At 40.6% G+C, this 26,636-nt stretch overlaps 1 protein-coding gene across 1 annotated transcript in view; it reads right to left on the reverse strand.

Moving 5' to 3' along the window:
• The window catches only part of LOC135440866 (uncharacterized), a 37,075-nt gene extending 17,874 nt beyond the window's left edge, over window positions 1-19,201 (reverse strand). Inside the window, exon 1 of the mRNA XM_064700246.1 lies at window positions 18,742-19,201. Coding sequence (XP_064556316.1) covers window positions 18,742-18,850 — 109 coding nt within the window. The 5' untranslated portion in view covers window positions 18,851-19,201. The remainder of the gene's footprint in view (window positions 1-18,741) is intronic.
• Window positions 19,202-26,636: the final 7,435 nt, after the last annotated feature.

Below are 26,636 nucleotides of genomic sequence, written 5' to 3' on the forward strand. Positions count from 1 at the left end.
TTCAAAATTCCCAATGAAGTAACATTTCGATGGAGATTAAGAAATACATTGGAGCACCTTTCGAGGCGGAAATTATGATTGCAGTTGCTCAAAAGAAAAACGCGCAATTCAATTCGAATCCTACGGGCAACTCTCTGGCGGACAACTCATAATATGCGGCAATGTCGACATTTGTCGGCCAACAACCTGTCAAATTCCCAAGTCAACTGGCCAACTAGCTGGCCAACTGGGCAATTAAGCAAGTTCCGTTCCAGTTTGCATTTGCACGCTGGACACCAAGCTGTTGTTGGCTCGGTTGTGTTGGCTTTGGCAAAACGCCTCAAAAATGCCAAGCATTCGGCATTGCAAAATGTTCTCAGTCTCTGTTGTTGTTGTTGTTGTTGCCTGCCTGCCTGCCTGCAATTTGCAGTCAATGCAAAGCGTGAGAAAAAGTCCACAACAACAACAACAACAACAGCAGCGACAACTATTGCTGTCGAGCATGGGACCAATTGTGCGATACTCTGCTCTGGCTGGGACAAAAGCTTTAAGAAGGCGTGGCGTGGCACTTCCTTTAATACAACACTCTGCCTTGAGCCACATATTTGAGGGAGTGTGTGAGAAGGTCGGACCAAGGGAAGAAGGAGAGATGGCATCAGGACCTATAAGAGAGAGCGTACATAACAAATTTTGTGCATCCAGTTCTTAGATTATGCGAGATATGCCCAAAAAACCTGCTTGATAAATCGATATTTATCGATTTTACGCATCACAATGGCAAATATCGAAAATATACTTCAAATTTGAAGTCTATGCAATAGTTTTCACTATCTGTATTACATAAATATTTCCTATATATGCCAAATACATTTTTTGTGTAATCGATACTTATCGATATAAATGTACAAATCGGCAACTATCAAATAAATAAATACTTCAAACTCGAAGTCTCTAGTCCATATAAGTAATTTCCATTCGCCATATTCTTTTAATATTTACCTGATTTGCTTAAGAAATCTTTTAGTAAAATCGATATTTATCGAAATAAGGCAACATATCGGCAATTATCGAAAAAAATATTTTAAAATTGTAGTCTCTAGTTCACATAAATAGTTTCTACTAGCCACATTCCATAAATATTTACAAGATATGCCCAATTACATCGATATTTATCGATAAATATGTATATAGTGGCAAATATCGATTAAGTAATTAATTAATTAAGTCAAGAGCTCATATAGATAGTTTCTACCAGCCACATTCCCTAAGTATTTACAAAACATGCTTAAGAAAACTTGCTTATAAACCGGTATTTATCGATATCAAGCAACATTTTGGCAAATATCGAATAAGTACATTAAATTTTAGTTCCTCGTTCATATAAATAATTTCATAAGCATATGCCATGCCTAAAAAAACCTGAATGTAAAATCGATATATATCGATTTAAGGTATATGGCGGCAAATATCGAAGCTGTGAATTACGCATGAAATAGTTTTCCACCCAAATTCCACACTTTGTCTTTGTTTTACTTGCAAGAAGTGAAACTTTTTTTGTAAAATTAATCCGTTGCTGTTGCTTTCTGTTAAGTGCTAAATCAAGCAATTATCACAAACAGTTTTCTATATACATATATAGAGGGTAACTCTGGCTAAAATTCATGGCAACGATTGTTGCTAGCACCTCGCTGTAACCTTAAGGTGACTGAATATCTTTAAATCTGTGAGATTTGCAAACTACGTATCGTATGCAAAATCAAATGTCTGGCAATTGTTGCTGTTGCTGCCTTTCAGTGATTATATTTTCAATTTAGCTAGTTCCCAGGCGCATTTGCATGTCATGCGACGGCGACGGCGACGGCGACTGCGGCGTCTGTTCATCATTCGGATGTGAATTGCTGCTGACCGCTGGCCATAGATCATGATGTTGCTGCTGTAGCCGTAGCTGCTGCTGCTGCTCCATATGTGAGTCAGTTGGATGTTGCTGCCGCCTGTTGCTGTCGTGTCGGCATCAAATTCCAAGCTAAACATTATCATTCCCCAGACACAGACTCTGAGCTTGAGTTCTGAGCTGTTGCTGCTGCTGCTGCTGTTGTTGCTGTTGTTGCTGCTGTTGTTGTTATGTATGTCATTTCATGCTGCACACACAGCTGGCAGATCATTAGGCAGCGCTTGCTTTATAGACTGTGCACAGTCTTGGGCATTCAGTCATGCCATAAATGCTCGAATAACTGCAGCATCATTTGACCAATGCAACTTTCCAAGCAACTCCAAGCAGAGCCTGCAGCTGCAACAACGGCAACAGCAGCAACAACAGCAACAATTGCTGGCGTGTTATGGCCAGTTGCAAGTGGCAGACAGCCGCTGCTTATACAATCAATGTCGAGCAATTTCATCATAACGGTTACCCGTTGCCTGCCCCATGTTGCTGCTGCCTGTTGCTGCTGTTGCTGCCTGTTGCTGTTGCTGCCTCTGCTCTTGGCTACAAATTGCTGCGGCTGCGGCACTAATCAAATTAGTGCAGCCAAATTTAAATTCATCACACAAAATGAAAATAAATAAAGCAGCAAATCAAGCAGGAAAGAAAGAAAATATATATGTATACATATATAAAACGGAGACAATTGCAATTGACGGAGCCAGAAATTCCGAAATCAAGTTCATGAAAATTTTCAATTTCAGTTTCAGTGCGGGGCGAAACAGAGAGTGGAGTAGGAGGAGAAAGGGGTGCGGTGCGGTGAGGTGAGGTGAGGTGTACTCTGGTGTAACTCCCACGCTGTGCGCTGAGACGAGCCGAAAAAGAAATTGGAACTGGAACTGGAACTGGAACTGGAACTGGCGAGCTCTGCTGCCCGAAGAGAGCCAAGGAAAAGGTTGAGCCAAGGCGTCAGCCAAGCATGGAAGTTGTGTGCGGGTCGCCTAGCTGACTATATATATGCATATATATCTATATATATCTAAGCTATATAGGGTATAAGCATATGTTGTTGTTGTTGTTGTTGTTGTTACCTGCCGCAACGTGCAACGTTTTGTTTGTCAGCTTTTTGTTGCTGTTGTTGTTTGCTTTTCGTTTTTTTGTTTTTTGCCTTTGCTTTGCTTTCATTTGGCTTTCTACGTGCGCCAACCTAGTGAAAGTGATACCCCGCATATAAAGCAATAACTATATGTATACACACACACACACACACACACAGACACACACAGACAGACACACTTGCTGCCAGTGACAAGCAGAGCAATTTGTTGAAAAGACGCAGCAACATTTTTGTAGCTTGGCATATTCATTGTGTGCACGGCATTAAAAATCATCGAATATAATTTATAATAAACATAATAATGTTCATAATTGTAATGAGCCATAAAATAACAGTAATAATTTGCAGTCAGCTGTTGCTTTTGTTGTTGCTGCTACAAATTGCCCATCAACGCCTGTTGCCTGTTGTTCAGAAATCGAATTGTTTACACAAAGACTGGGCAAAGAGCATGCCACAGCAGCAGGGGCGGGAGGGGTTAAAGAGGTGCGGGGAGGGGAGGGGGAAGGGGGTTAGGTAAACAACTTACAGATAAAAAGCATTCATCGAGCTAAGAAAATACACACACACAAAAAAGCGAAAGCTTCGCACAGCCGCACAGCCGTCCAGCCGGGTCAGCAAGGCCACCAACAATGCGCCGAGCTGCTGTGCGGTGCGGGGGCACGTGCAGCAGAGGGGCGGGGGAGAGGGGGGGGAGGGAGATATGAGGGTGAAGCGAGGGCAAGGGTGTGCCGGCAGGCAGCTTGTATTGTTGTTGCTGTGTTGTGCTCTTTTCGCGAGCGCAGGTGAAATGTTAATTGCATGTGAATTGAATGGGCGCTGATCAGTCAATTAGTGTGGAACTAGTTCAATGAACTGTGCGAGCAGCCAAAACTGGTTCAATGACTTAAACGTCATTAGGCGCCAAGTGAACTGCAGCATGATGAACTAGTTCGATTCAGAAGAACTAGTTCGGTTAAGAGGAACTAGTTCACTGGCACTAAGTTCAGGCAAAGTCTTGCGCTAGCCAAGCAGCAAATGTAGTTAAAAAGGGCTAAGAAAAAACGGACAAATGATAAAGAGCAACACGAATTGTTCAAATGAACTAGTTCAGCAGCACTAAGGGTAGCTACAAAACTGAAGAATTATATATAAATGCGCAATTGACAGTAAAACAAGCAATAATTAGCTCCAAGCTAACTAGTTCCTAAGCTAATGAACTAGTTCCGAGCTAGTTAATGAAGCCGGAAGCGAAATTAACTGAGGAACTACCTCGGATCTTTAAACTAATCATTTATGCAAGAAAAGGACTAGTTCCGAAATACAAAGTTCAGCTAAAGAACTAGTTGCAAAATGGCAAACAATGCTGGAAAAGTTGACGTGCTTTGTATGCACAGAAATGAACCGAATGAGCCGACGAACTGGTCGGAGGAGCCAATGCTGCCCATGCAGCATTATTTGTGAATGGACTAGACTCTAATAAGCAGCTGCTTGGCTTGAGCCCAAGCTTCCCCCCCCCCCCCCTGTCCGTGGTGCCCCTCACCTGACACGCTAATTGCCGGTTGCACGTCGCTTTCTACTTGCAATCAAAATTGTGAGACGCAACTTGAGGCTAGAGTCGGAAAACAATTCGCATTCCACGGCGACAACAATTTGCGTATGCCGCTTAATATCATTTTAAATGCACAACAAGTGCAACAACAACAATAAGAGAAATGCAGCCTAATTGCCTCTAGAGGAGGAGGGGGCAAAGGAGGGGGGGGGGGGGCTGTGGAAGGGTCTCTTGTTGCCAGCTGCCCCGCAATTAGCTTCTTTTTTTTGTTGCTCTCTGGTCTTCAGTTTGCGTGAGAATTTGTCAGCTCGTTTTGGGCGCAGCATTTGACCCCGCCCAACTTCACTCAACTCTACGTCTAATTAGATATGCCCCTTGGCAGGGTAGCCCGGGGGAGGAGTTGGGTTGGGTGAGGAAGGGGGGGCGGGGGGCGGGGCGGGTCGGATCGGGCTGGGCAGCAGCTGTGCGAGTTGCAGTAGGTCGCGTCATGCGCTGATTGCTCAACGCCCACGCTTCGGTTGCTGCTGCACAACAAGAAGAAGCAGAAGCAGCCGAAGAAGAAGCAGAAGAAGAAGAAGAAGACGAAGTTCCGCTTCTTCTTCTGCTTTGGCTGCTGGCTCAATTACGAAATTGAAAAGTGCAAGTGCGGCAAGAAGGAAAGCAAACATTTGCCTTGGCTGATGACCCAATTGAGATAGTTCAGCAGCAACAACAACAACAACAACAACAACAACAACAGCAGCAGCAACAACAACAAGCAGCAGCAGCAGCGAGTGAAAAGCGCAGCGTGTCCAAAAGATGCGCCCATTACAAAGGTTTTCCCTTTTGTTTTTTTTTCTGGCTTCCCAAAGTCTGCGTCTTGCCAGCAGCAACAGGGGGCAGCAACAGGGGGCAGGGGGGGCAGCAAACGAGGGGCGGGGGGCAGGGGCGGGGGCAACAGGTCTTTACTAGTTCGCCGCAATGATTCATGGGCCAGCTTATTTTTGAGATATCGTGCTGAGCGGGCGCATTGCCGCCACACAAAATCGAAGCAAGCCCGACTAGTAGATACCCTGCAGACGGATGTCAACACAGATATTCTACACAAATTCAGCTTAAGCCGTGGAAAGCGGGGCATATTTGTTTTGTGCCAATGTGTGACCAACGGGCTGAAGATAGCAGCTGCAAGTCCATTAGCTATATACATATATTCTATATAAACATGACGAGCTGAGTCGACTATCAAGTCAAGTCTCAATCTAACTGTTTATATAAAATATATAAAATAGATAAGACCCAATAATAGATAATAGACCCAAGCTTGCAAGGCGTAGCCTACAATTTAAAACTGCTCGAAGCACCAAGCTTGGGTTTAAGGTTCTCGTAATTATTTAAACTATTTTACTTTCGGTTATTTTTACCCCAAAATAGTTTTAAATAAATTTCCCGCATAATTGAAAATAATATTCAAGAGTGAAGTAAAGAATAGAAGAAAGAAAGAAGAACAAAATATATAAAAATTAAAAGAATTATAAAATAAAATAAAGATCGGACTATAAGTACCGAATTTAACCAAAAAGGAAGCTGGTCTATTTGTATTGTATTCTCGTATTTATTGAAATTATTTTACTTTTAAGTAAACTTCCCCAATGAAGTTTAAAATACATTAAAAAAAAAAATGAAAATTAAATAAAGATCGGACTATAAGTACCGAAGCTAAAAAGAAGAAAGCTAGCATATTTGTGTTGCATTGACTTTAGCTATTTTACTTTAAAGTAAATTTCGGTCAAAATCGAAAAAAATATAAAAGTTAACTAAAAGTAAAATGCATTAAAATAAATTATGAAAATAAAAAACAGATCGGACTATAAATACCGAAGCTAAGCAAATATGCAAGCAAGCCAAAAAAGTTCTAACGTCAGCTTCGACTCATCTCATGGTCGGGCATTCCCGACCAGATACCTCTTGATTTCATTTCCGTTTTCTTTCATTCTCATAAAAAGCTAATGAAAATGATTTAGTAAAGTTGAAGGATAAGCCGCTTGTATAACAAAGCTTAGTTTTTCTAAGGTTTTATTTATGGAAAAGATTCATTGTGCAAAGTTCGAATTATTTGGGAATTCCCTTTTGGAATGGCTGCTGTTTTGCATACCCTTTGTTTTAGAGGCTTTCTCAATACAGGGTATGTACATATATATCAAAAACAATTTTGTATAGCTAACTCTAAGCTACACACTGCGTCTCCCCTGCTGCCCCTGCCCCTACTCATGCCCCTGCTGCTGTTGTTTGTCAAATCAGAAACGGTTTAAACCGTTAGCCTATCAGCGCTCATAATGATCATAATGATGAGGCAGCCGTTGTTGTTGCTGTTGTTGCCGTTTGAGGCTGATTGGTTTTGGATTTACATAAATTGGCGCGTTGCTTCACTTGGCCGGTTTTTGAGAATTTCATTTAAGCCGCCTCTTGAAGCAGACGCTGCCTGACCCAGTTAGAAGTTGCTGCTGCTGCTCATGTTGCTGCTGCTGCATTTGGCCTGGCGGGCGAAAAATTAGCGGCAGCTTGTTAAAAGGCATTTCGCAAGCGGCTTTTTTGGTTTTGTGTGTGCAATGCAGCAGCAGTTGCAAGTTCGTTGCCCAAGTCTTTTGATTTGTGCTTCCGCTCAAGTTCTGAATTGAGACATCCATTGTGGGGGAGAGGGAGACGTTCGTGGGAGGTGGGGGAAGTTGGGTCTGTTTATAGCATGTCTGCGAGTCGTTGTCCGGCTAAAAGCTGTTAAGCGCATTAAATAAACATGCGCTGACTTGTCTCTTCTCTTGTTAGTTGTCTGTTGTCTACTCGCTGGCATTTATGTAACGGTACGCACAGCAGCAACATAGGCGGCCAGACGAAGTTAACAACAATAAATATTTCAAGCTTAAACAGTTATATAAAACACACAGAGAGAGAGAGAGAGAGATGGACTAAGAACTAGCTAAGAACAGCTAGCAATAGACAATGACAGCATCGGAGGCACAGCAGCAACATCTTTCACCTGCGCCAACTGTTGACAAGGTCTCGCTCGAAAGTGGAGCCACTAAAAGAGAGAGAGAGAGGGAGAGAGGGAGAGAGGGAGAGGGAGAGCAGAGCTAGCTTATAACAGGTTCGATACGATTTTGCGGCACTTTTGCCGCCAAAGGAAACGCTTGATTGCCGCTAAAGCAAAGCAAGGCCAAGCAACGGCAACGGCAACAGCAACAGCAACAGCAATCGACAGCAGAGACATTGACCAAAGCGATGCTGCTGCTGCTGCTGCTGCTGCTGTGGTTCTGCCTGCAGCCGTTTGCCAGTTGACCGCATTCCAAGTCAAGCCAACAAATCAATGTGCAAGCGTAGAAAGAAAGGTGTTGGCAGCAGCAGCAGCAGCAACGGCAGCAGCAGCAACTGTTGCTGTTGTCGTCGTCCTTCTCTGCCTGTGTGTGGAGAACAAACTGGGTCAAGACGAGCCCAAATGTGAGTGTGTGCGTGTGTGTGTGTGCATGTGTGTGTGCTGTGATAGCAGCAGCTGCGAAAACACCTGCAAGTGCAGCGCACGACAGCAACATGCGCGGCGGCACGGCAGCAATAGCTAAGCGCTGCGCATGCGCAGCTCGCTTCACGGGTCGTGCGCTGCATATGTGTGTGTGTGTGTGTGTGTCTGTGTGTTGAGAAGCGTTCTCGTTGCAATTGTTAGTGTGTGTGTGTGTGTGTGTGTCTTGTTGTTGCTGCTGCTGCTCGCTAGCAATTTTCCATTACGTGTTGCTGTTGTTGCTGCTATTTTTGCATTTATTTTTGGTTTGTGCCTAATTTGTTGCACACGCTCAAAAGATATTTTTATTGTTGTCGTTGTTGTTGTTGTTGTCGCTGCTTGGCATCTTTTTTTTTTGGTTAACTCTTGTTATTTTTTTTTTTACACATTTTATTTTGATGGCATTTTTGTGGCTTTGCGGCGATTAGCTGAATACTTTGTTTGGCAGCCGCCACACAACTACAAATTGTGGTCACATTTTTGTTGCTGTAGCAGCACGAGAACAACAACAACAACAACAGCAGCAGCAGCAGCAATAAATAACGACTCTTTTGGGCTAGAAGCTTATGATAATAATTTGCATAAAAGCCCAAGCAACAGGCATTAAAAATGACATCAACAACAGCAACATGTAAGAAACATAAATAAGACGAATGTAGTTGCTGTTGTTGTTGTTGCAGCTGCTGCTGCTGCTGCTTTTGGCCTTTCTGCTGAACAAAGTTCAGAAATATACAACTTTTGTCAACGCGTCATCGCGTGCTATGCAAATGAATAGCGACAGCAACAACAGCAGCAACAACAACTTGGAGTGAAAATTAGAAGCAGTTTAGCTGTCGTTGGGCAGCGTCTTTTATTATTATGAAAATTTCACTTTAGTCACTGTTGCTGCTGCTGTTGTTGTTGCTGCTGTTGTTGTTGCTGGCGTGCCTTGATTATAAAATAAATGTGGCTGCTGCTCAAGCTGTTGCTGTAGCTGTTGTTGTTGCTGGTGGCTCAGTTTTGTGGCTCTGCTGCTGTTGTTGTTGTTGCTGGCATTCCAATTGCTCGCTTTTTACCGCTAGACAGTTGCCAGCGGCAGCAGCAGCAACAGCAACATTATGAAATCAGACGCTGCAGCTGGACAGACAACAAACTAGCGAGCAGCAACGTGCAACACAAACGCCTTATAACAACGGCAGCAACAATTGCTCTTGTGTGGCAAGTGTTGCTGTTGTTGTTGCTGTTGCTGTTGTTGCGGCGTTTATTGATTGGCCATTGCGGCGCATTTTAAGCGCAGCATCATCCATACTTCCGATTGCTGCGGATAAGCTAGCCAAACGGCCATTGAACTTCTCCCAGTCTGATGATAATGATGATGACGATGATGATGATGATAATGATGATGTTGTTGTTGCTGATGATGATGACGGCGCCAGCTTGGTTGCGGCACAAAAGCAATTGCTCAGCACTTGCCATGCATTAGCCATGCATCAGCAATGTCCAGAGTCCAAGTGCAAGTACATGCTAGCAATTAGCTGATGCCCACAGATCTTGGACATATATGCATGCATATATCTATGTATGTATATATATATACATGCATATATACATATTTCTTGCTGGCATAAGGCAAAGTTCCAGGCATTCAGGCGCTAATCTATGGCAATTGCTATTGTTATTGCAAATGCTCGCAATGCAGCAGCAGCAGCAGCAGCAACTGCTGCACCGTGGTTCAAAGTCAGTTGGCTTAGGCTCGATCAAGTTATGGCCATGGCAATATGAGCAACATGTGTGCGTGTGTGTGTGTGTGTCTGGTAAGCATGGGCTTGGCTTTCACCCACATCAAGTGCGGCCCAACATTCTTCTGCCTCGAGTGTGTGTGCGTCTGTGTGTGTGTGTGTGTGTGTGGGCGCTTGCCAGCGCATTGTGTTGCCATTTTCTTCTTCTTTTTTTGCTACCTGCTGCCGTGAAAGTTGCGTTACCCAAAGATCTAAGCTATGCGCAGCTAAACTCTAGACAGCAAAAAGTTGCTAGGCTTGCAAATTTGAATATTTAGCAATGCGAGTTGTTTATTCATTATTTCATAATTTTCATCAAGAAATTCGATTTTATTATGAAATGTTCGAGGCCCAAAATGAAGACATCTTCAATCGCATTCGATATATATTCTTCATGAGCCATGTCTGTCTACCTGCCGCTTTTTCTGTTCCCAAACCTTACGCTCAATCTTTAATTAAGTTTTTAATTCTAAATTTGCTTTGATTAAGTCTAATAATAATGAAAATATTGATAATGAAAGCACTTAAAATAATAATAAAATAAAATAGTACAAAAATAATGCAACTAATGATTATGATAATAATAATTATAATAAAAATAAAAACATATATAAAATCAATGATAAAATTTTCTCATTAAAACATGAAATCATTGTTTTCATTATTATTTTTACTATCTCTATCATAAACATTATCAATATCAATATGATTATCATTATTACTATAATTAGTATTATTATTATTATTACGTTTTTAATATTTTTACTATCTTTATCATTACCCATATCAATTTCATTTTCATTATTACTACAATTAGTATTATTATTATTATTACGTTTTTATTATTTTTACTATCTTTATCATTACCCATATCAATATCAATATCATTATCATTATTACTATAATTAGTATTATTATTATTATCAAGTTTTTATTATTTTTCTATCTCTATCATAGCCATTACCCAAATCAATATCAATATCATTATCATTATTACTATAATTAGTATTATTATTATTATTACGTTTTTATTATTTTTACTATCTTTATCATTACCCATATCAATATCAATATCATTATCATTATTACTATAATTAGTATTATTATTATTATTAAGTTTTATTATTTTTCTATCTCTATCATAGCCATTACCCAAATCAATATCAATTTCATTATCATTATTACTATAATTAGTATTATTATTATTATTAAGTTTTTATTATTTTTACTATCTTTATCATAACCCATATCAATATCAATATCTTTATCATTATAACTACAATTGGTATTATTATTATTATTAAGTTTTTATTCCATCAGTCCGTTTGTGCAAATTTTGCCAAAATCGATATATATAGATGTTTGGCCAGCGCCAAGAGCGCGTTTGGCAGTCGATTTAAAGGCATTCATTGCAACAGCTTTTTTGTTTTGCTTTGCTTTGTGGGCCAGTGACGAAACGCACACACGAAGCGTTTAAAGTTATTAACAAAAGGCAATTATTTATAACAATTTTCGTTGGCGTTCGCCTTGTGGCATTGATAGCCGCAAAACGAGTCATGAATCAGGTGCCACTACTCAGTCAGTCAGTCAGCCGATTGTTGCCAGCTCGTTTCAAAATGGCAACAACAAGTGGCAAGCAGCAGCAGCAGCAGCAGCAGCAGCAGGGGGCAGAGGCAGAGGCAGAGGCAGCAGCAACGCGTCGCACATTCATTACAATTAATTAAATTAAAAAGCGCATAAATTCTGTCGTCCAGACATTAGCTACACCTTTTTGCCTTTCAGCTTTCATGCTGTCAGCACTGGTTGTTGTTGTTGTTGTTGTTGTTGTTGTTGCTGTTGTTGTCATTTAAATGCGCCACTAATAGCAAACATTTTCATTTATTTATTAGACGCTTAGTTTCACTTTCCGCGCATTTCACTGCGACACACATTACAATTTCTTTGCGACGCCAAACGAATGACTTAGGCAACGAACGCGAAAGTTATAAGAAATTTCCATGTGCGTGTGCGTGTGCGTGTGTGTAAAATAATTATTCAACTGCAGGCTGATATTTAATATATAATGAGCATTCCATACAAATGAGCTGCACCCAGAAAAATGAAACTCAAGACTCCGAATACTGTCATCAGAAATGCATATATATATATATATATATATATGCATATGTATACACATACATACATTTATATGCATATATATGTGTGTATAGGTAGCTTTATGGCAGCCAAAGTCTGTGCATTGGATCATCTTTTATTGTTAGTTGACGTAAGTGTATTCAGACATCTATATTATACAAGGCATTTTATTCATCTTACATAGTTGCCTTCGTCAAGCTGCATCAAAAACTCTATCTGTAAGACTTAATTCTGATCATATTCCATAAACGAATCTTCGTTATAATTCAAATAATAGCTGCTCTTTCCATTTTGATGAAAACTTTGTAACATAATAAAATCAAATAATATCTGAACTGCTCCACGATCGAATAGTATCTGATCTTCCGATCTCTTTCATTATGAACACATTTGGCGATAATAAGATTGAATAATATTTAATCCTCCGATCTGCTCTACAATTTCATAATATCTGATCTTTCGATCATTTGAGATTAATGTGAGATCTTATGATAATGAGATCGAATAATATCTGTTCTTCTGCACAATCTAATAATATTAATCTTTCGATCTTCTTCATATTTGCAACAATAACTGATCCCCTGATCTTTTTCCTCATGAACTTCAAATAATAATAAAAATAATGAAAAGTCTAATATCTGATCTTCCGATTCTCATTGTAATCTTATACACGATCTTCTTTATAACAATCTATTATCTATTCCTGATCTTCTTCATATTCTTATAATATCTGATGTTCCGATTAACACTTCATATGAAAATAAAATCGAATGATCCCATCTTCTGATCTACTTTAAAGTATAATAATATCTGATCTCTCGATCTTCTTCATATCTAATAAATATCTGATCATGAGATCTGCTTCATAGACTTTTTCTGATAATAAAATCGAATTAGTAAGAAAATCTGATATTTCCGATCTTTTTATATATTATTAATATATTATTTGTCGATCTACTTGATTAGCTTATATATCTGATCTATCGATCTTCGTCATAATCTAGCAATATCCGATCTTCATGAGTAAAATGTTTCCTTTTTGAAATCTTCACTGAGTTTGGCATCAAGACTATATTAATATATCTGTAATGCCTTCACACAAAGCGCTTGCCTCACTCTTTTGCTTGCCCAATAAAACATTACTCCATAAGATTGATCGTAGCTGATCTTTGAACCACATAAACAATGACACCTTTTGTGTAAGTGGTCGAGTTTTCATTTGCTATCGCATTTCTCTGCACGTCTTTTGTTTAAAGCGCATGTTTTTCCCCGAACATTACAGACTGATCGTGAGTCTTCTGATCTTTCAGCTATTGCGATCAATGGAGGTTTTTCCACAAGTGCCACAATTTTCATTATTTTGAGCTTTGCGTTTCATGGGCTTAATTGATCCTTAATTGACGAGGCCCGACTTATGAGAAATGCTTATTCTGATATGATCTGAACATTGATCTCTGTGCTGAGCTTGGGCGTAATTAATGCATAAGGCAAATGCGAGCTATTGATCTTTGATTTCTTTTAATAAACACAACAATTTCTCTTACAACAAGTCGACTTTTCTTTCCTTATTCTTGTTAACTTTTTTTTGTGAAAATGTGCAGTTTTGGAGCATTTTTTATTTGGGTTATGTGCTGCGAACTTGTTTCTCTAATCCACCAGCCAAACCTGCTGCCATCTCTTGTCTTAATCTCTGAGCCACTCACTTCGTCTCCCCGTCTCTGGCTCTTGCTCTCTCCTATAATTTCTATCAACTAACTCGGACGCCAACGCAAACTGTCAGCCAAATAAGTGACTTTTTTGTGAACTATCTGGCAAGGCCATTTTGCAGTTTGCGCAAGCGGCTCAGTGGCTCATTTCCATTTCCATATCCATTCCGCACACAGAGACTGGCCCACTCCACTCCCTCGATACGTGCCAAGGCGGCATCCACTTGATGAAGATTGCACCTTAAATTTATTCGAAGAGCGACAACAACTTTAGCTCGAATTGCGTAAAGTTGTGAGGCCAAACATACGAGAGTGTTGAGTGCGCATTCCATTCCGTCCAAGTGCGCGACAATTGCGCAAAAGTTTTGTGACATTTGCCCTCGACAATTGTCACACCCCCTCCCCCCAAAATGGGCTCATTATCAATGAAGAGACAAATCAAATTCATTAAACGCTGCTTATCGCTGCGATTATCGCAACTGCCAGAGCAGACCATTAAAATGTTGTGCAAAGACACAGCTGAAGGTAATTTTTTTTTACTCATGTAACTCGGGAACTCGTCGAGTTAGAGATATGAAAATTGGTGTGTAAAAGGTCTGTTAAGAGATATAGTTAAAATTGCCATCATCAAATTGTATATCTGATTATACTTCCACTTGTCCATAAATGTGATAAACGTTCCCATGGAACTCGGGATCTGTTAAGGTTAGAGCTCTCAAATTTGGTATGTGAATACACTATTATGATTAATAGCTGAAATTACAATCACCTAATAAATACACATGATATTCCTTGACTTGTCAGTAAAAATACTTAATGTTCTCATGGAACTCAGGATCTATAAAGGTTAGAGCTTTGAAATTTGGTATGTGCTGACTTCTTTAAGAGATATAGTTAATATTTCAATCAGTATATTTGTACACCTGATTATACGCCCGCTTTTCAATAAGAATACAAAATGTTCCCATGTAACTCGGGACCTGTAAGAGCTAAGGCTCTAAAATTTGGTATGTAATGTCTCTATTAATAGGCATAGTTACAATTTTCATCACTTGAATAGTGCCTTTTACTAAACGCGAGTTTCTCAAGAAATATCCTAAACGTTCTAATGGAACTCAGGATCTGTCAAAGACAGAACTCTGAAATTTGGTATGTAAAAGCTCTGTTAAGTGATTAAGTTAAAATTGTCATCACTTAATTAGTATTTTTCATTATACGACCACTTTTCAATAAGAATACCAAATGTTCCCATGTAACTCGGGACCTGTAAGAGCTGAAGCTGTGAAATTTGGTATGTAAATACTCTATTAAGAGACATGTTTAAAAGTTCAATCAAGTTTTTTTGTACACCTTTAGGTTCTAATGGAACTCAGGATCTGTTGGCGCTACAGCTATGAAATTTGGTATGTGAAAGCTTATGTGAAATATATGGTTAAAATTTAAGTCATACCCGAGATTAAATATAAACAATTCTTGACTCATGCGTACTCTATGCTTGATGCTTTGAAATTGAGCTTGAATTAGGGGCATACTTCGATAAAAAGAAATGTTTGTGCCCATTGAACACGGGCTCTATGAAAGTTACAGTTATGGAATTTTGTATGTGCATATCCCTTTGATAGGATATATTGAAATGTTGTCAAAATTCGAACAATTGCAAAGTGAATTAAAATATATTTTTCAACAATTTGACACTATACTGCATATTTGAACATTGCCTAACGCTTGAGTTATGCAAGCAACTAGTTCGTAATGGATGTTGGGGGTAAAAGGATACTTAAACACTTGGCGGGGCTAAGCCCACTCGCGGCTCGGTTGCGGTTGTCACAAACGAGAGGCTCGAGTGCGGTTGTCTGACGTGGCTGTGAAGTGGCTGTGAAGTGCGTGATACACGCCTACGGCAGCCGCCTTTTTGGCTTCCTCAACTGTGGACTTCCTTGTTTTAGCCAGTTTTGTTTATCGGCGATTATGTAAGGGCGGGCGGGCAGCCACCGCCTCGAAAAGCGAAGAAAATAGAGAGAGAAAAAAAAAAATAAAGAAACAACTGATGTTTGCACGCATGCGCGCACAGTGTGCCACGCCTTAAACAAATGCCGCATGCCTCGCAACATTTTGTGTGGTTGCACAAATGAGCCGTGGCATCGACATGGGCATCATAATAACAGCAGCAGCAGCAGCAGCAGCCGTAGCAGCCGTGAGTTATGTATGTATCTTTGTATCTGTTGGATGCGCTTCGCATTGCAATTAAAATCGCGCAGCTTCCGCAGTGCAATGAGCCATTTGATGATCATCAACGCGACGATAATGATGTTTGCGCTATGGCAAAGATCATGCCGCAGCCCCGGTCATTATCGTATATATCGTCGATATATATATATAATATATGTGCGAGTCATCGTCGTCTAAGCTGGGACGTAATGTCCTCCCGGCCACCTTTTGGTGCCTCAACTGTGGCAACTCAAGCTGCTGCTGGCGTTGCCAGCCTGTTTGCATTTCTTGTCGCGTCGCTTGTGTTTGCACTTTTACTTTTCTTATTGTCAACAGATATGAAATACAATTGTGTAGACCGAAAAAAACAGATATATATTAAAAACTTTCCCAAACGAAGAGAAGAGCTTTGAAATAAAAACAAGCTGGCAACGCTTTCTGTTGTTGTTATTGCTGTGAAATTTTTTTCCAGCTGCTCGTAAATTTTTGTTTGTATTTCTTGTACAATTTCTTGTTGCTATTATTATGATTAACGCTCTTATCTGTCGCTCTTGAGCACATTTTTCCAACCCGGTTTTTCGGTTTTTCGGTTTATCGTTTTGATGATTTGTTACTTAAATTAATTTCCTACAAAGCAATTCTCACAGCTTTAATTTATTGCTGCTCGGACTCTAACGGCCCTTTTTTTTCTTGGACTTGGCTTTGTGGACACTTTTCCTACTTTTCCAAGATTGATGCGTTTGATTCCTTGGCAAGCTGCGTACATTTTCCTAAATTAGGCGCGACACGAATTGAGCTTTATTCATGGCTGCAACTCACAAACAACGAAACAAAACAGTTTGTTAACAGTAAAAAGTCGAGCCTATGGCCCCCACTTAAAGGTTGTCTTTGTTCTCAAGTTCAAGGCGTTGTTGCTGTTGTTGTTGTTGTTCTGCCCCTTCCCCCAGCCCCCTTCCCCATGCACCTGTCGTAGCTGTAAACCAATCTGTTGCCACGTGCAGCAGCTCGGTTTGGTAATCGGAGACAAGAACGGCACAACAGGTTGCGCCTGGTCGCTGCCACGTGCAGCTAGCAAGTTTGTTGCTTAAGTCATTTGTTTTCTTTTTTTTTTTTTTTTGTGACACATTTGGCGCTTACTCGAGCTGCTGTTCCTCTTGTTGCTTTTGCTGCCTGCTGACCCAAACAAACATCCGTTTCCTGCGGTCAACACGGACGGACACGCCCACTGGCTGAACAAGCCCATATCAAAGTGTGCACAGTGCACGCTCGCTAAGGCGTACAAGCTATGCAAGCTATGAAAATGACTTAAATTTGCGACTTAACTGATTTGTCTTGTCTTATATAAATGGGTTTTATTTCTAGAAAGTTTTTATATAATATTTGTTGTTTTTTGTCCTTAGCCAGTTCACTATAATAAGCGCGCACTGTACTGTTTAGACTGTATAGAAAACACAATGATATTACGTATAATTATTATAAACTTTACACATGTAATATTTGACTTTGATTTTCCACTGAGGTGAGGCGGATTTGGCGAAAAGTATGAAACACATTTTCGCAAATTTCTATAAAATAATAAGTTTCATTCCTTGTGGGTGGTTCCACCTTAGAATAGGTGAGTTTGGCGGAAAGTGGGAAACACGTTTACAAATACCCTTAAAAAAAAGAGTTTGTTTTTCCTTTTCCTTGTGGTTGGAATTCTCCAGAAACCTCGTCTAAGCGTGCATTAATAACGTGACTTGAGGTAAGTACAGTAAAAATTGATGCACCAATGTTAGTCTTATCGAATTGATATACCATCTAAAATCGATAAATTAGAGCTAAGTCGTGAACAGGTTCGGAACTAGATCATAAGACGGTTCCTTAGCGACTCGCTCGATTAAGTCGCCAGAATTGCGTAATCCCTTTAATAGCAATGATATCTTTATGTAATAAATAAGATTGAAAAACAAAGATGCAGACTGCTTTGGCCTGGGCTGTGCCTTGAACTTTAATCATTCAGTCAGTCAATCAATCAGTCAATCAATTAGGCAGTCAGTCAGGACAAACCGTTTACTATATGAAGGAATGACCATTCGATAGATTTCATAAGCAAGTTTAATTTAATTCTTAATATATACTTTTTAAGGAAATTAGTGAATGAAAGTGAACTTTTAATAGTTTCACATTTTCCAATATTCGAAAAACAACGAGCAACAGCGAATTGATACATATGTATTTCTCATTGACTCTCAGGCTCAAACTCAATTCGACGATTAATTCTCCATAGCAGGGTTGCATGTGATGAGTCATTACAATATTACCAAATGAGTGTAGAGTATGATGCCAACATTATACTCGCCTGTTTATTCTAACTGATTATGAATGGATATTGGACATTCATATAACCATATCGAGTTTGTCAAGATATTTGCAATTGCTGCCAGTTGACGCTAGCGTGTGCTCACTGTACCTGCAATATGCATATGAGCACGGCTTCGTTTCATTTGTCGCGCGTATCCCACGAAACAATTAACGAGCACAAAAGCTGACCGATATATAAAGCGAACAACAACAGCAACAACAACAACAACAACAAGCTGACCAGTTGCCGGCACTTGACTAGAAGCTGGACCCTGCCGTGGCTGTTGTTGTTGTCGCTTTATGAACGTGGGAAAAAAAGTGCACAGGCCGCGCGTCGCTTTTGTTTCAAAGAGAACCGGAAATCAAAAGCCAGCGACAAAAGTGTATGCAAAAAATGCGCCCCGAAAAAAAAAAGACCAAAAACAAAAATGAATTATAAATAACAAGCCACAAGCTCGCAGGCAGCGAGAGAAAATTTGTTTGCCTTCTGCTTCGCAGCATTTCGTCTTTCGCTTGACACACTCACCTATATTCTGCGCCTGCGTCTGTGTCTGCGCTGACGCCAGCAGCACCAGCAGCAGCAGCAGCGGCAGCAGCAGCGGCAGCGGCAGCAGCAGCGACTGCGTGCGTTGCATTTTGTCGCTCACTTGTTGATCTTCTGCTGCTGTTTCTTGTTCTTCCTCTTTTTTTGTTTGTTTTACTTTTTGGAAACTTTTCTCCTCTAGGTTGTTGTTTTTTTTGGGTTTTGGTTTTTTCTTAGAATTTGCAATTTGTTTTCACACTATTTTTGCTTTGCTCTTTGCCTTTGTTTACACGTTTCTTGTTTTCTTTTAATGAGCAAAAGTTATGAATGTTTCTCGACAGCAGAATTATAAGAAAAGACAACAAATTAGGCAAAATATTGTGCAGAAATCGTTTGCGATTTACGCTGCGGCCAGCTGGGCAACAGGTGCGCCTGGAAAGTGTGTCAGCCGAGCCGAACTTGTTTATCCTTTGCACACAACAAAAAAATATTTGACAAAAAAAAAAAAAAAACAAACAAACAAGCAAAAAAATAAATGCGCACAATTTCTCGAGCACCAGGCGCGTACCGTTAGGTCGCGTCAGACCGTTAGACGTGAAAAGTCGCGTTCGAAATGGTTGGGCAAAAAAATAAATTGTAAGACGCGTCGCGCTGCGCACAGTTCCGTTCGCTTGGCGTTCAGCACGGCAACTGAATTCGTGGCCGTTCGCCAAGTCGAGCTTAAAGCGACGTCGCCTCGCCTCGCCTCGACGCTCTCTCTCTCTCTCTTTCTCTCACACACTCTCAATGACACGAAGACGCACGCGCAGCCGAAGCAATACGAAGACGTTTTCTTTCACTTTTCACGTTTGGCATGCGCACAGGCGCTCTCTCGCTCTCGCTCTCGCTCTCGCTCTTTCTCTCTGTTTAATGTTGTTCTTGCTTTTGCAGCTGTGGTCAAAAACCAACCGTCGTCTCGTGCAGCTCGAAAGCAACTGAAAGTTCGTGTCGACGCGTTGTGCGTCTTGTAAGCTGTCAGCGTCGCAGCGCTGCTTGCTGCGCTGCCTGCTGCGCAGTCACTTGCTGCGCTTTTGGCAAGTGGGCAAAGCTTGAAGCAGCTGAAGCTTAGGGCTTTCGATGCGTTTGGTCTATCGATCAATGGCAAATTGTTGGCCGCTTTGCGCTGCCCAAGAAAGTTGCCACTCGCCGTCGCGCTGTGGATGCCACAAAACGGTAATAACAACTAATACAGGTTATGCAACTGCTGGCCAAGTGCGCTGGCCACTGCACCAAATTGCAGCCGCAGCACAAATAATTCTTTGTGGCAAGTTGTGGACGATGCCGTTGCACAAGCATTTGCATGCCACAGCAACAACAGCAACAGCTTTAAGTATGCCAAATGGTCAGCAAATTGGAGCAAAGCCATCGATGCCAGCATTTGGAGCAGTTGCTGCCACCACAAAATAAAAAAAAAAAACCGGCCAACGCACAATTTGTGTGTGTGGCACATTTGGGCCAAAATGCAAGACCCGAAAAGGCTCCCCTCCCTCCAAAAGAATATGCTAACAAGCCGGCGGTGACATCTGCGATTCGCATGCCCCATATCGGGTATGCCGCGGCTGCCCGCGGAGAGGCCGCCAAATGTTGCCAGCCAGGCCCGGAATTTGGCTGTTCTTGTTGCCTTTTAAGGCTAAAATGCGGCAATGCGAGCCGCTTAGAACTTTAAACAGGCTGATTATGATACCAAAAAACTAGTCAAAAACTTGGTTAGCCACTTTTTGTACACCCATTTAATAGAACGTGATATAATTATAGAGAATCGAAATTCAAATTGATAACAAGTTCCAATGTTCAGATGAGAGCAGAGAAAACAATTTCCAAAAATTTTATGTTGAAACTATCTTGAGGATAAACCAAGCGCTACCTTTACTGTATAAGTTTGTAAGTTGGAAGTCTAGGACTTGAAAATATTTACAATGAATTTTACAGGTTTATAGTGCATATTTGCATTGATTCCAAAATTTACATCCATTGCCAAGCTCTAAAAGCATTTGTAATGAACTTTACAAGTCAGTTTACAAGTTAGAATATTTAATTGGTTTTCTCTTATGTATTTAATAAGGCCTCAAAAGAGCACGTTGTACTGCAGCTACTATATTTAATACCGAAATTTACAGCCAAGCGCTGGGAGCATTTGCAATGAACTTTACAAGTCAGTTTACAAGTCAGTTTACAAGCCAGAGCTTCTAATAGTTTGTTCTCCTGTGTATTAATGAAATGCAGGCCTCAATATAGCATATGGTGCTGCAGCTACTATATTTAATTTTGCAAGTCAGTTTACAAGTTAGAATATTGAATTCGTTTCTCTCTTATGTATTTATTAATGAAATTCAGGTCCCAATGTAGCTTATAATACTGTACCTAATTCCGAAATTGACTGGCACTTCCTTAGCCAAGCTCTGAGTCGTTCCACCTGAAGATCAGCTGTCATGTGATTGAGCCATTGTGCAAGGTAGTTTGGTTTGTGGGCTGAGCGTTGGTTCTGTACTGGATCTGTTCTAGCGAGAGGAATGAACATCATAATTGGCCAGGCGAATGATCATTTGGTTACAGACATTTGCGTCAGGTAAATGAGTTTGTTGTTGCTGTGCTGTGCTTGGATGTGCTTTACTCGGTTCGCTTTTGGAGCATTGGCTTGGCGAATTGTCATCACATTTTTGCGTGCTGTTTGTGCTTTTAACCCAGTTTTAAATGCTGCTGCTGCAGCGGCAAAAACAATGACAACGTTGCCGCAAGTGATGACAGCGGCAGCAACAAGCACGCTGATTGCAACATTTTGTTTAGCCAGCAGCTACTCATCAAGCTGTCAACTGCCAATAGAACTGGGCGCAGCAGCTGCTCCATTTCGGTGTTCAAGTTTGACAAAAACAAAAAAAAACTATGACTTGGTTCGTTTTTAACCTTATTCTTTGCGTGGCGCCACCTGTCGCACATAATGCCTGAATCATCAAAATAAGGCTTAGCAGCCTGAGTGCGCTGTCAGACAGTTATCTTATCATGTTGTAGGTCAATAAAGTTAACAAGGGAGTCAAATTTCGATTCCATTCGTTCCTAACCTCAGATTTCTGTGTGGCGCCATCTGTCGCACATAATGCCTGAATCATCAAAGAAAGGCTAAGCTGCCTGTCAGGCATTTATCTAATCATACTGTAGGTATATAAATTTAACAAGGCAGTCAAATTGCGATTCCATTCATTCCTAACCTCAACTTATGCGTGGCGCCACCTGCCGTCTGCTCTATTTAAGCTTATGTTAAGCTTTTTGAATGCCTTGCAACTAGTTGCCAAATCATAAGTGTACTCTTACACAAGCAACATATGTTTGTGGCTAATGTTTCATTTCCAGTCATTCCTAACCTCACTTTCATGACGCGTCACAATTAACGCTAGACACTTCTAACGCTCACTCTTTGAGGTTATGTTCTTCACTACAAAAGGCGCTAATTCAACTCGCAGTAAAGTATTCATATTGATTGCAATTCCAATCATTCCTAACCTCAACTTCAGTGTGGCGCCACCTGCCGTCTGCTCTATTTAAGCTTATGTTAAGCTCTTTGAATGCCTTGCAACTAGTTTCCACATCGTAAGTGTACTCTTACACAGGCAACATGTGTTTGTGGCCAATGTTTCATTTCCAGTCATTCCTAACCACACTTACATGACGTTCGACATCTCTAACGCTCACGCTTTGAGGTTATGTTCTACACAACAAAAGACGCTTTGTTGCTTGCAGTTAACCGTTTTTAGTGTTCCCCTTTTATTATGCACATTGCTTTAGACAAAAGAATGAGATTTCATTCGTGTGCGCGTGGCGCCACCTGTTGTACGCGCCGCTCAACTCGTTGAGGTTAGGCTAAGCACTCGGAATGCCCAGTTAACAGTTAAACTAATCAAAATTGTGCCTATGACTGCAGAAACATTTAATTAGACAATGAGCAAACGGCTTTTGGCACGGCCTGAACCGGCCAGCCACCAGCCACCTCCGGCTGTTAATGGGGCATCTACCTGGTAGCCGCTGTTGCCGCCGCCCAATTGTTACGCTTGGCTGTGGTCAATGTGGTCAATGTGGCTGGATGCAGCGGCTCAGCGGCTCAGCGGCACGTGGGCCAGGCCAGGAAATCAACTGAAGCGCACGCAACAGCTACAGCACAAGAGTGTTTTGGCCCAAACCGAAACCTATCTTAGCCCGCTCTCCTTGTGGCACTACCACCCTCCCCCCCCTCCCCTTTCCACCCCATCCCCCCCATCCGCCCTGGCAAACGTGCCGCAGCCGGCCAAGCACGACGAATTGCTGCGATGCTCAATTAAGAGTGAGCCTCGCTTCTCCTCCTGCTCTGTGTCTCCCGCCAGTTCCAGTTCTAAAGCCCCCCTCCTCCTACCCCCCCCCCCCCTCTACCTTCCCTCTGGTGTAACCTGTTGCCGCTTGCGCCGCTTCATTTTCTATTTAGTGCTTTATTATTTTTAATTTCCAGCAAAGTCTCAAGATTAATGTTCTGAGTCGCTGCCAACTCTCAGTTGCAGTTCTGCTGCTGCTTCTTATTCTTCTGCTTCTTCTTCATGTTCTTGTTCTTCTTCTTGAACTGGTAGCTGCTGCATGTGGCGCATGCGGCAGCAGTTGCCCTGCAGCAGCTCCCCAGACACAGCGCATGCTTCATTGCCACGAGCCAAACGCTTGGAAAATGGGTTTGCAATGTCTGCTCCATTTTCCATTTTCAAGAGATAACTTCAGATTAAAATTAAATTTGATGATTAAATTCAATTTATAGTTGCATCATAATTAAAGTAAGTAAAGCTCTTCTCCATAAATCTTTACAATAACATATTCTTAGTTCGATCAGGCTTTGGATTTGCTTATTTCTATAAATTTCTTATAATTTCCAATGAAGACTCAAGCTTAACGACACTTGTCACGTGTTTATCTGTTGCAAACAGCGCATTTTAGTGTTGCAAAATGGTTAAAGACCAACAATGAAAGGCTCGAAAGAGCCAAGTAGTGTGTCTTAAGCAGCATTTAGTGTGGTTGACTATTTGTCACGTAAGCCTGAGACGTGAACTATAACAAGCTGGAACAGTGTTGAGTAGAGCCACAGGCTAGCTTGATTTCTAGTGTTTTAAAGCCACAAAAAGCAAGTGACAAACAAGCCTCAAATAGTGTTGAAAAGTGAAGTTAATTAAAAAACTAAAAACACATTATCAATGCAATTTAATGTCACATACAGAAACTTGTCATGTTGTCGTGTTGGCTAACTTCTAAATATAAGCTTTGACAGTGTTGAAAAACGGCAACTTGTAAACAATATATTAAAAAATCCTTTTATATTCAAATAAAAGCTCACATAAACAAGTTACGGAAATTGTAGTGTTAGTTAACTTGTAAGTATAAACTTAAAGAGTGTTGGAAAGGAGCTGCTCTAGTTTCGCAATTCAATAAGCTGCTGCGGACTCAAGTGTGTTGTGTGTGGCTTTTGGACGCCTTTCGCACCACTGTGCGCCCACATTGTGTGTGTGTGTGGCAAGCGTTAGCCCAACTGTGGCTAAGTTGCCAAATTCAAAGTGGAAGCCAGCCACAGCTTCCCCGTTGCTGGGCGTTCGTAAGTGTGGCTAAAGTCAATGTGGTTATTACTTAAACACCGTGAATAGCCGCGCAAAGTGGGGCTAAGACAAAAAGTGACTGCACTTTTGAGTCCACTTGGACAGCTATGCGGGAAAACAGCCCCCCCACACACAGAGAGGCAGAAAATTGTTGCAAAAATTAAAGTGAAATGAAACGAAAGTAAAAATTTGTTATTGTTAGCTGCTGTTAAGGCCCTAAACAACAAGAGCAACCACTCGAGCTCGAGCTGGAGTTGGAGCTGGCTCCCTTGTTACAGTCAAGTATTTGCAAACATTTCAGCTGTGGACGAACGCTCGTAATGGACGACTGCAAGCAATCCGCCCAGCTAGGTGAAATGCCTGCCCAGCGCAGAATTCAACAAATGTTACATAAACAACAACAACAACAACAACAACAACCGCGGAAACAACAACAACAAGCGCAGCAGCATTGCGTGTGACAGCGACAACAATAAACAAGAGCTGCTCTAGTCGGGTGTGCCCGACCGCCAGATACCCTTAACACCCAGACCCTGTAACATATCTATATCTATACCTATATCTTCTATTCAATATATCTATATATATATATATCTATATGCATACCAAAGCCCAAGACTTTGCTTCCCAAAATGTGCATATACGAATTAAGGGTTGAATCGAGGCAGGCTAAGAAGAAAAGAAATATTTCTAATCTGTGTATAGCATATGATTATCTATATACCAAGTTTGGTGTATCTGGCTCCATTATATTTCTCGAGTTAAGCTTTAAAAAACATGACCCCAAATCGATAATTATCGATAGTTATCGACGCACAAGCGGAGTAGAGCCAAGTCGACTCGGATCTTAACTCAGTCCGAGCTGTTAACTTCTGCCTGTTACATATATCAATCTTCATACCCTTACGCCTATTTGTTTAGGGTATAACAAAACATTGCAAAAATATCATAAAATACACAAAAAACCCATTGAGTCAGGGAGGGGAGTGGAGGGGAAGGGGGGGGGGGGGGGGAAGTTGGAACAGCCAAAGTGGAGTGAGAGCCGAGTCGGGCCATCGGCCGGCTGGACAAATCTTCAAGTTGCGTTGGAGTCCAACAGATTGACTTGGTCGGGCAGTTGTTGCTGTTGCTCTTCTTCTTCTTCTTCTTGTTGCTGCTGTTGCTGCTGTTGATGGTTGTGTCACACTTAATAATGGGGCAAGCAACTGTAACAGCAACTCATTTCATTTCAAATAAAAAGATGACATTTTTCTCTTGCTTTTCTTTCAGTTTTGTTTTCCTTTGTTTTTTCCCCCAACGCATTGAGCCACTAACCAAATAATAATAATGATTACAACAACAACAACAATTCACAATAAAATAAATCACATCTTAGAATTAAAGTCAACGCATTGTGAATGCCCTTACAAGTACATTTATATATATGTATATATAAATATCTCTATATATAAAAGAGTTTGTCCTGACTGACAGATTGATTGACTGACTGACTGACTGAGAGACTGACTGACTGACTGGCTGAGTGATTGACTGACTGAGTGATTGACTGACTGACTGACTGACTGATTGGTGATCAACACACATCTCAAACCGTTAGAGCTTATGTTATGTGCGCATGCTTGTCTGTATGTCTAGATATTTGTATGTATGTATGTATGTATGTATGTATGTATGTGTGTATGTATGTGTATGTATGTATGTATGTGTGTATGTATGTGTGTATGTATATGTATATGTATATGTATATGTATATGTATATGTATATGTATATGTATATGTATATGTATATGTATATGTATATGTATATGTATATGTATATGTATATGTATATGTATATGTATATATATATGTATATGTATATGTCTATGTATATGTATATGTATATGTATATGTATATGTATATGTATATGTATATGTATATGTATATGTATGCTTGTATGCATGTATGCATGTATGTTTTTATGTGCTTCTATGTATGCGTGTATGTATGTACATTTGTATGTATGTGTATATATCTGTTTGTCTGTATGCATGAGTGTATGCATCTATGCGTGTGTGTATGTATTGGTGTGCGTATGCATATACATGTATACGTATATTTGTGAGTAAATGTGTATGCATGCAAATATGTTTGTATGTATGTACAATGTATGTGTTTATGTTTTCAAGAATGTTTGTATTTATATTAGTATTTATGTATATTGGCATAAATAAATATGCATGTGTGTCTGTGTGTTTGTATGTAAATATCATGTATGAACTTATATA

The sequence above is a fragment of the Drosophila montana genome, unplaced genomic scaffold, assembly GCF_035044405.1.
Source record: "Drosophila montana isolate Dmon_TW-CO22-7 unplaced genomic scaffold, ASM3504440v1 contig_1687_1, whole genome shotgun sequence".
NCBI classification, from domain to species: Eukaryota; Metazoa; Arthropoda; class Insecta; order Diptera; family Drosophilidae; genus Drosophila; species Drosophila montana.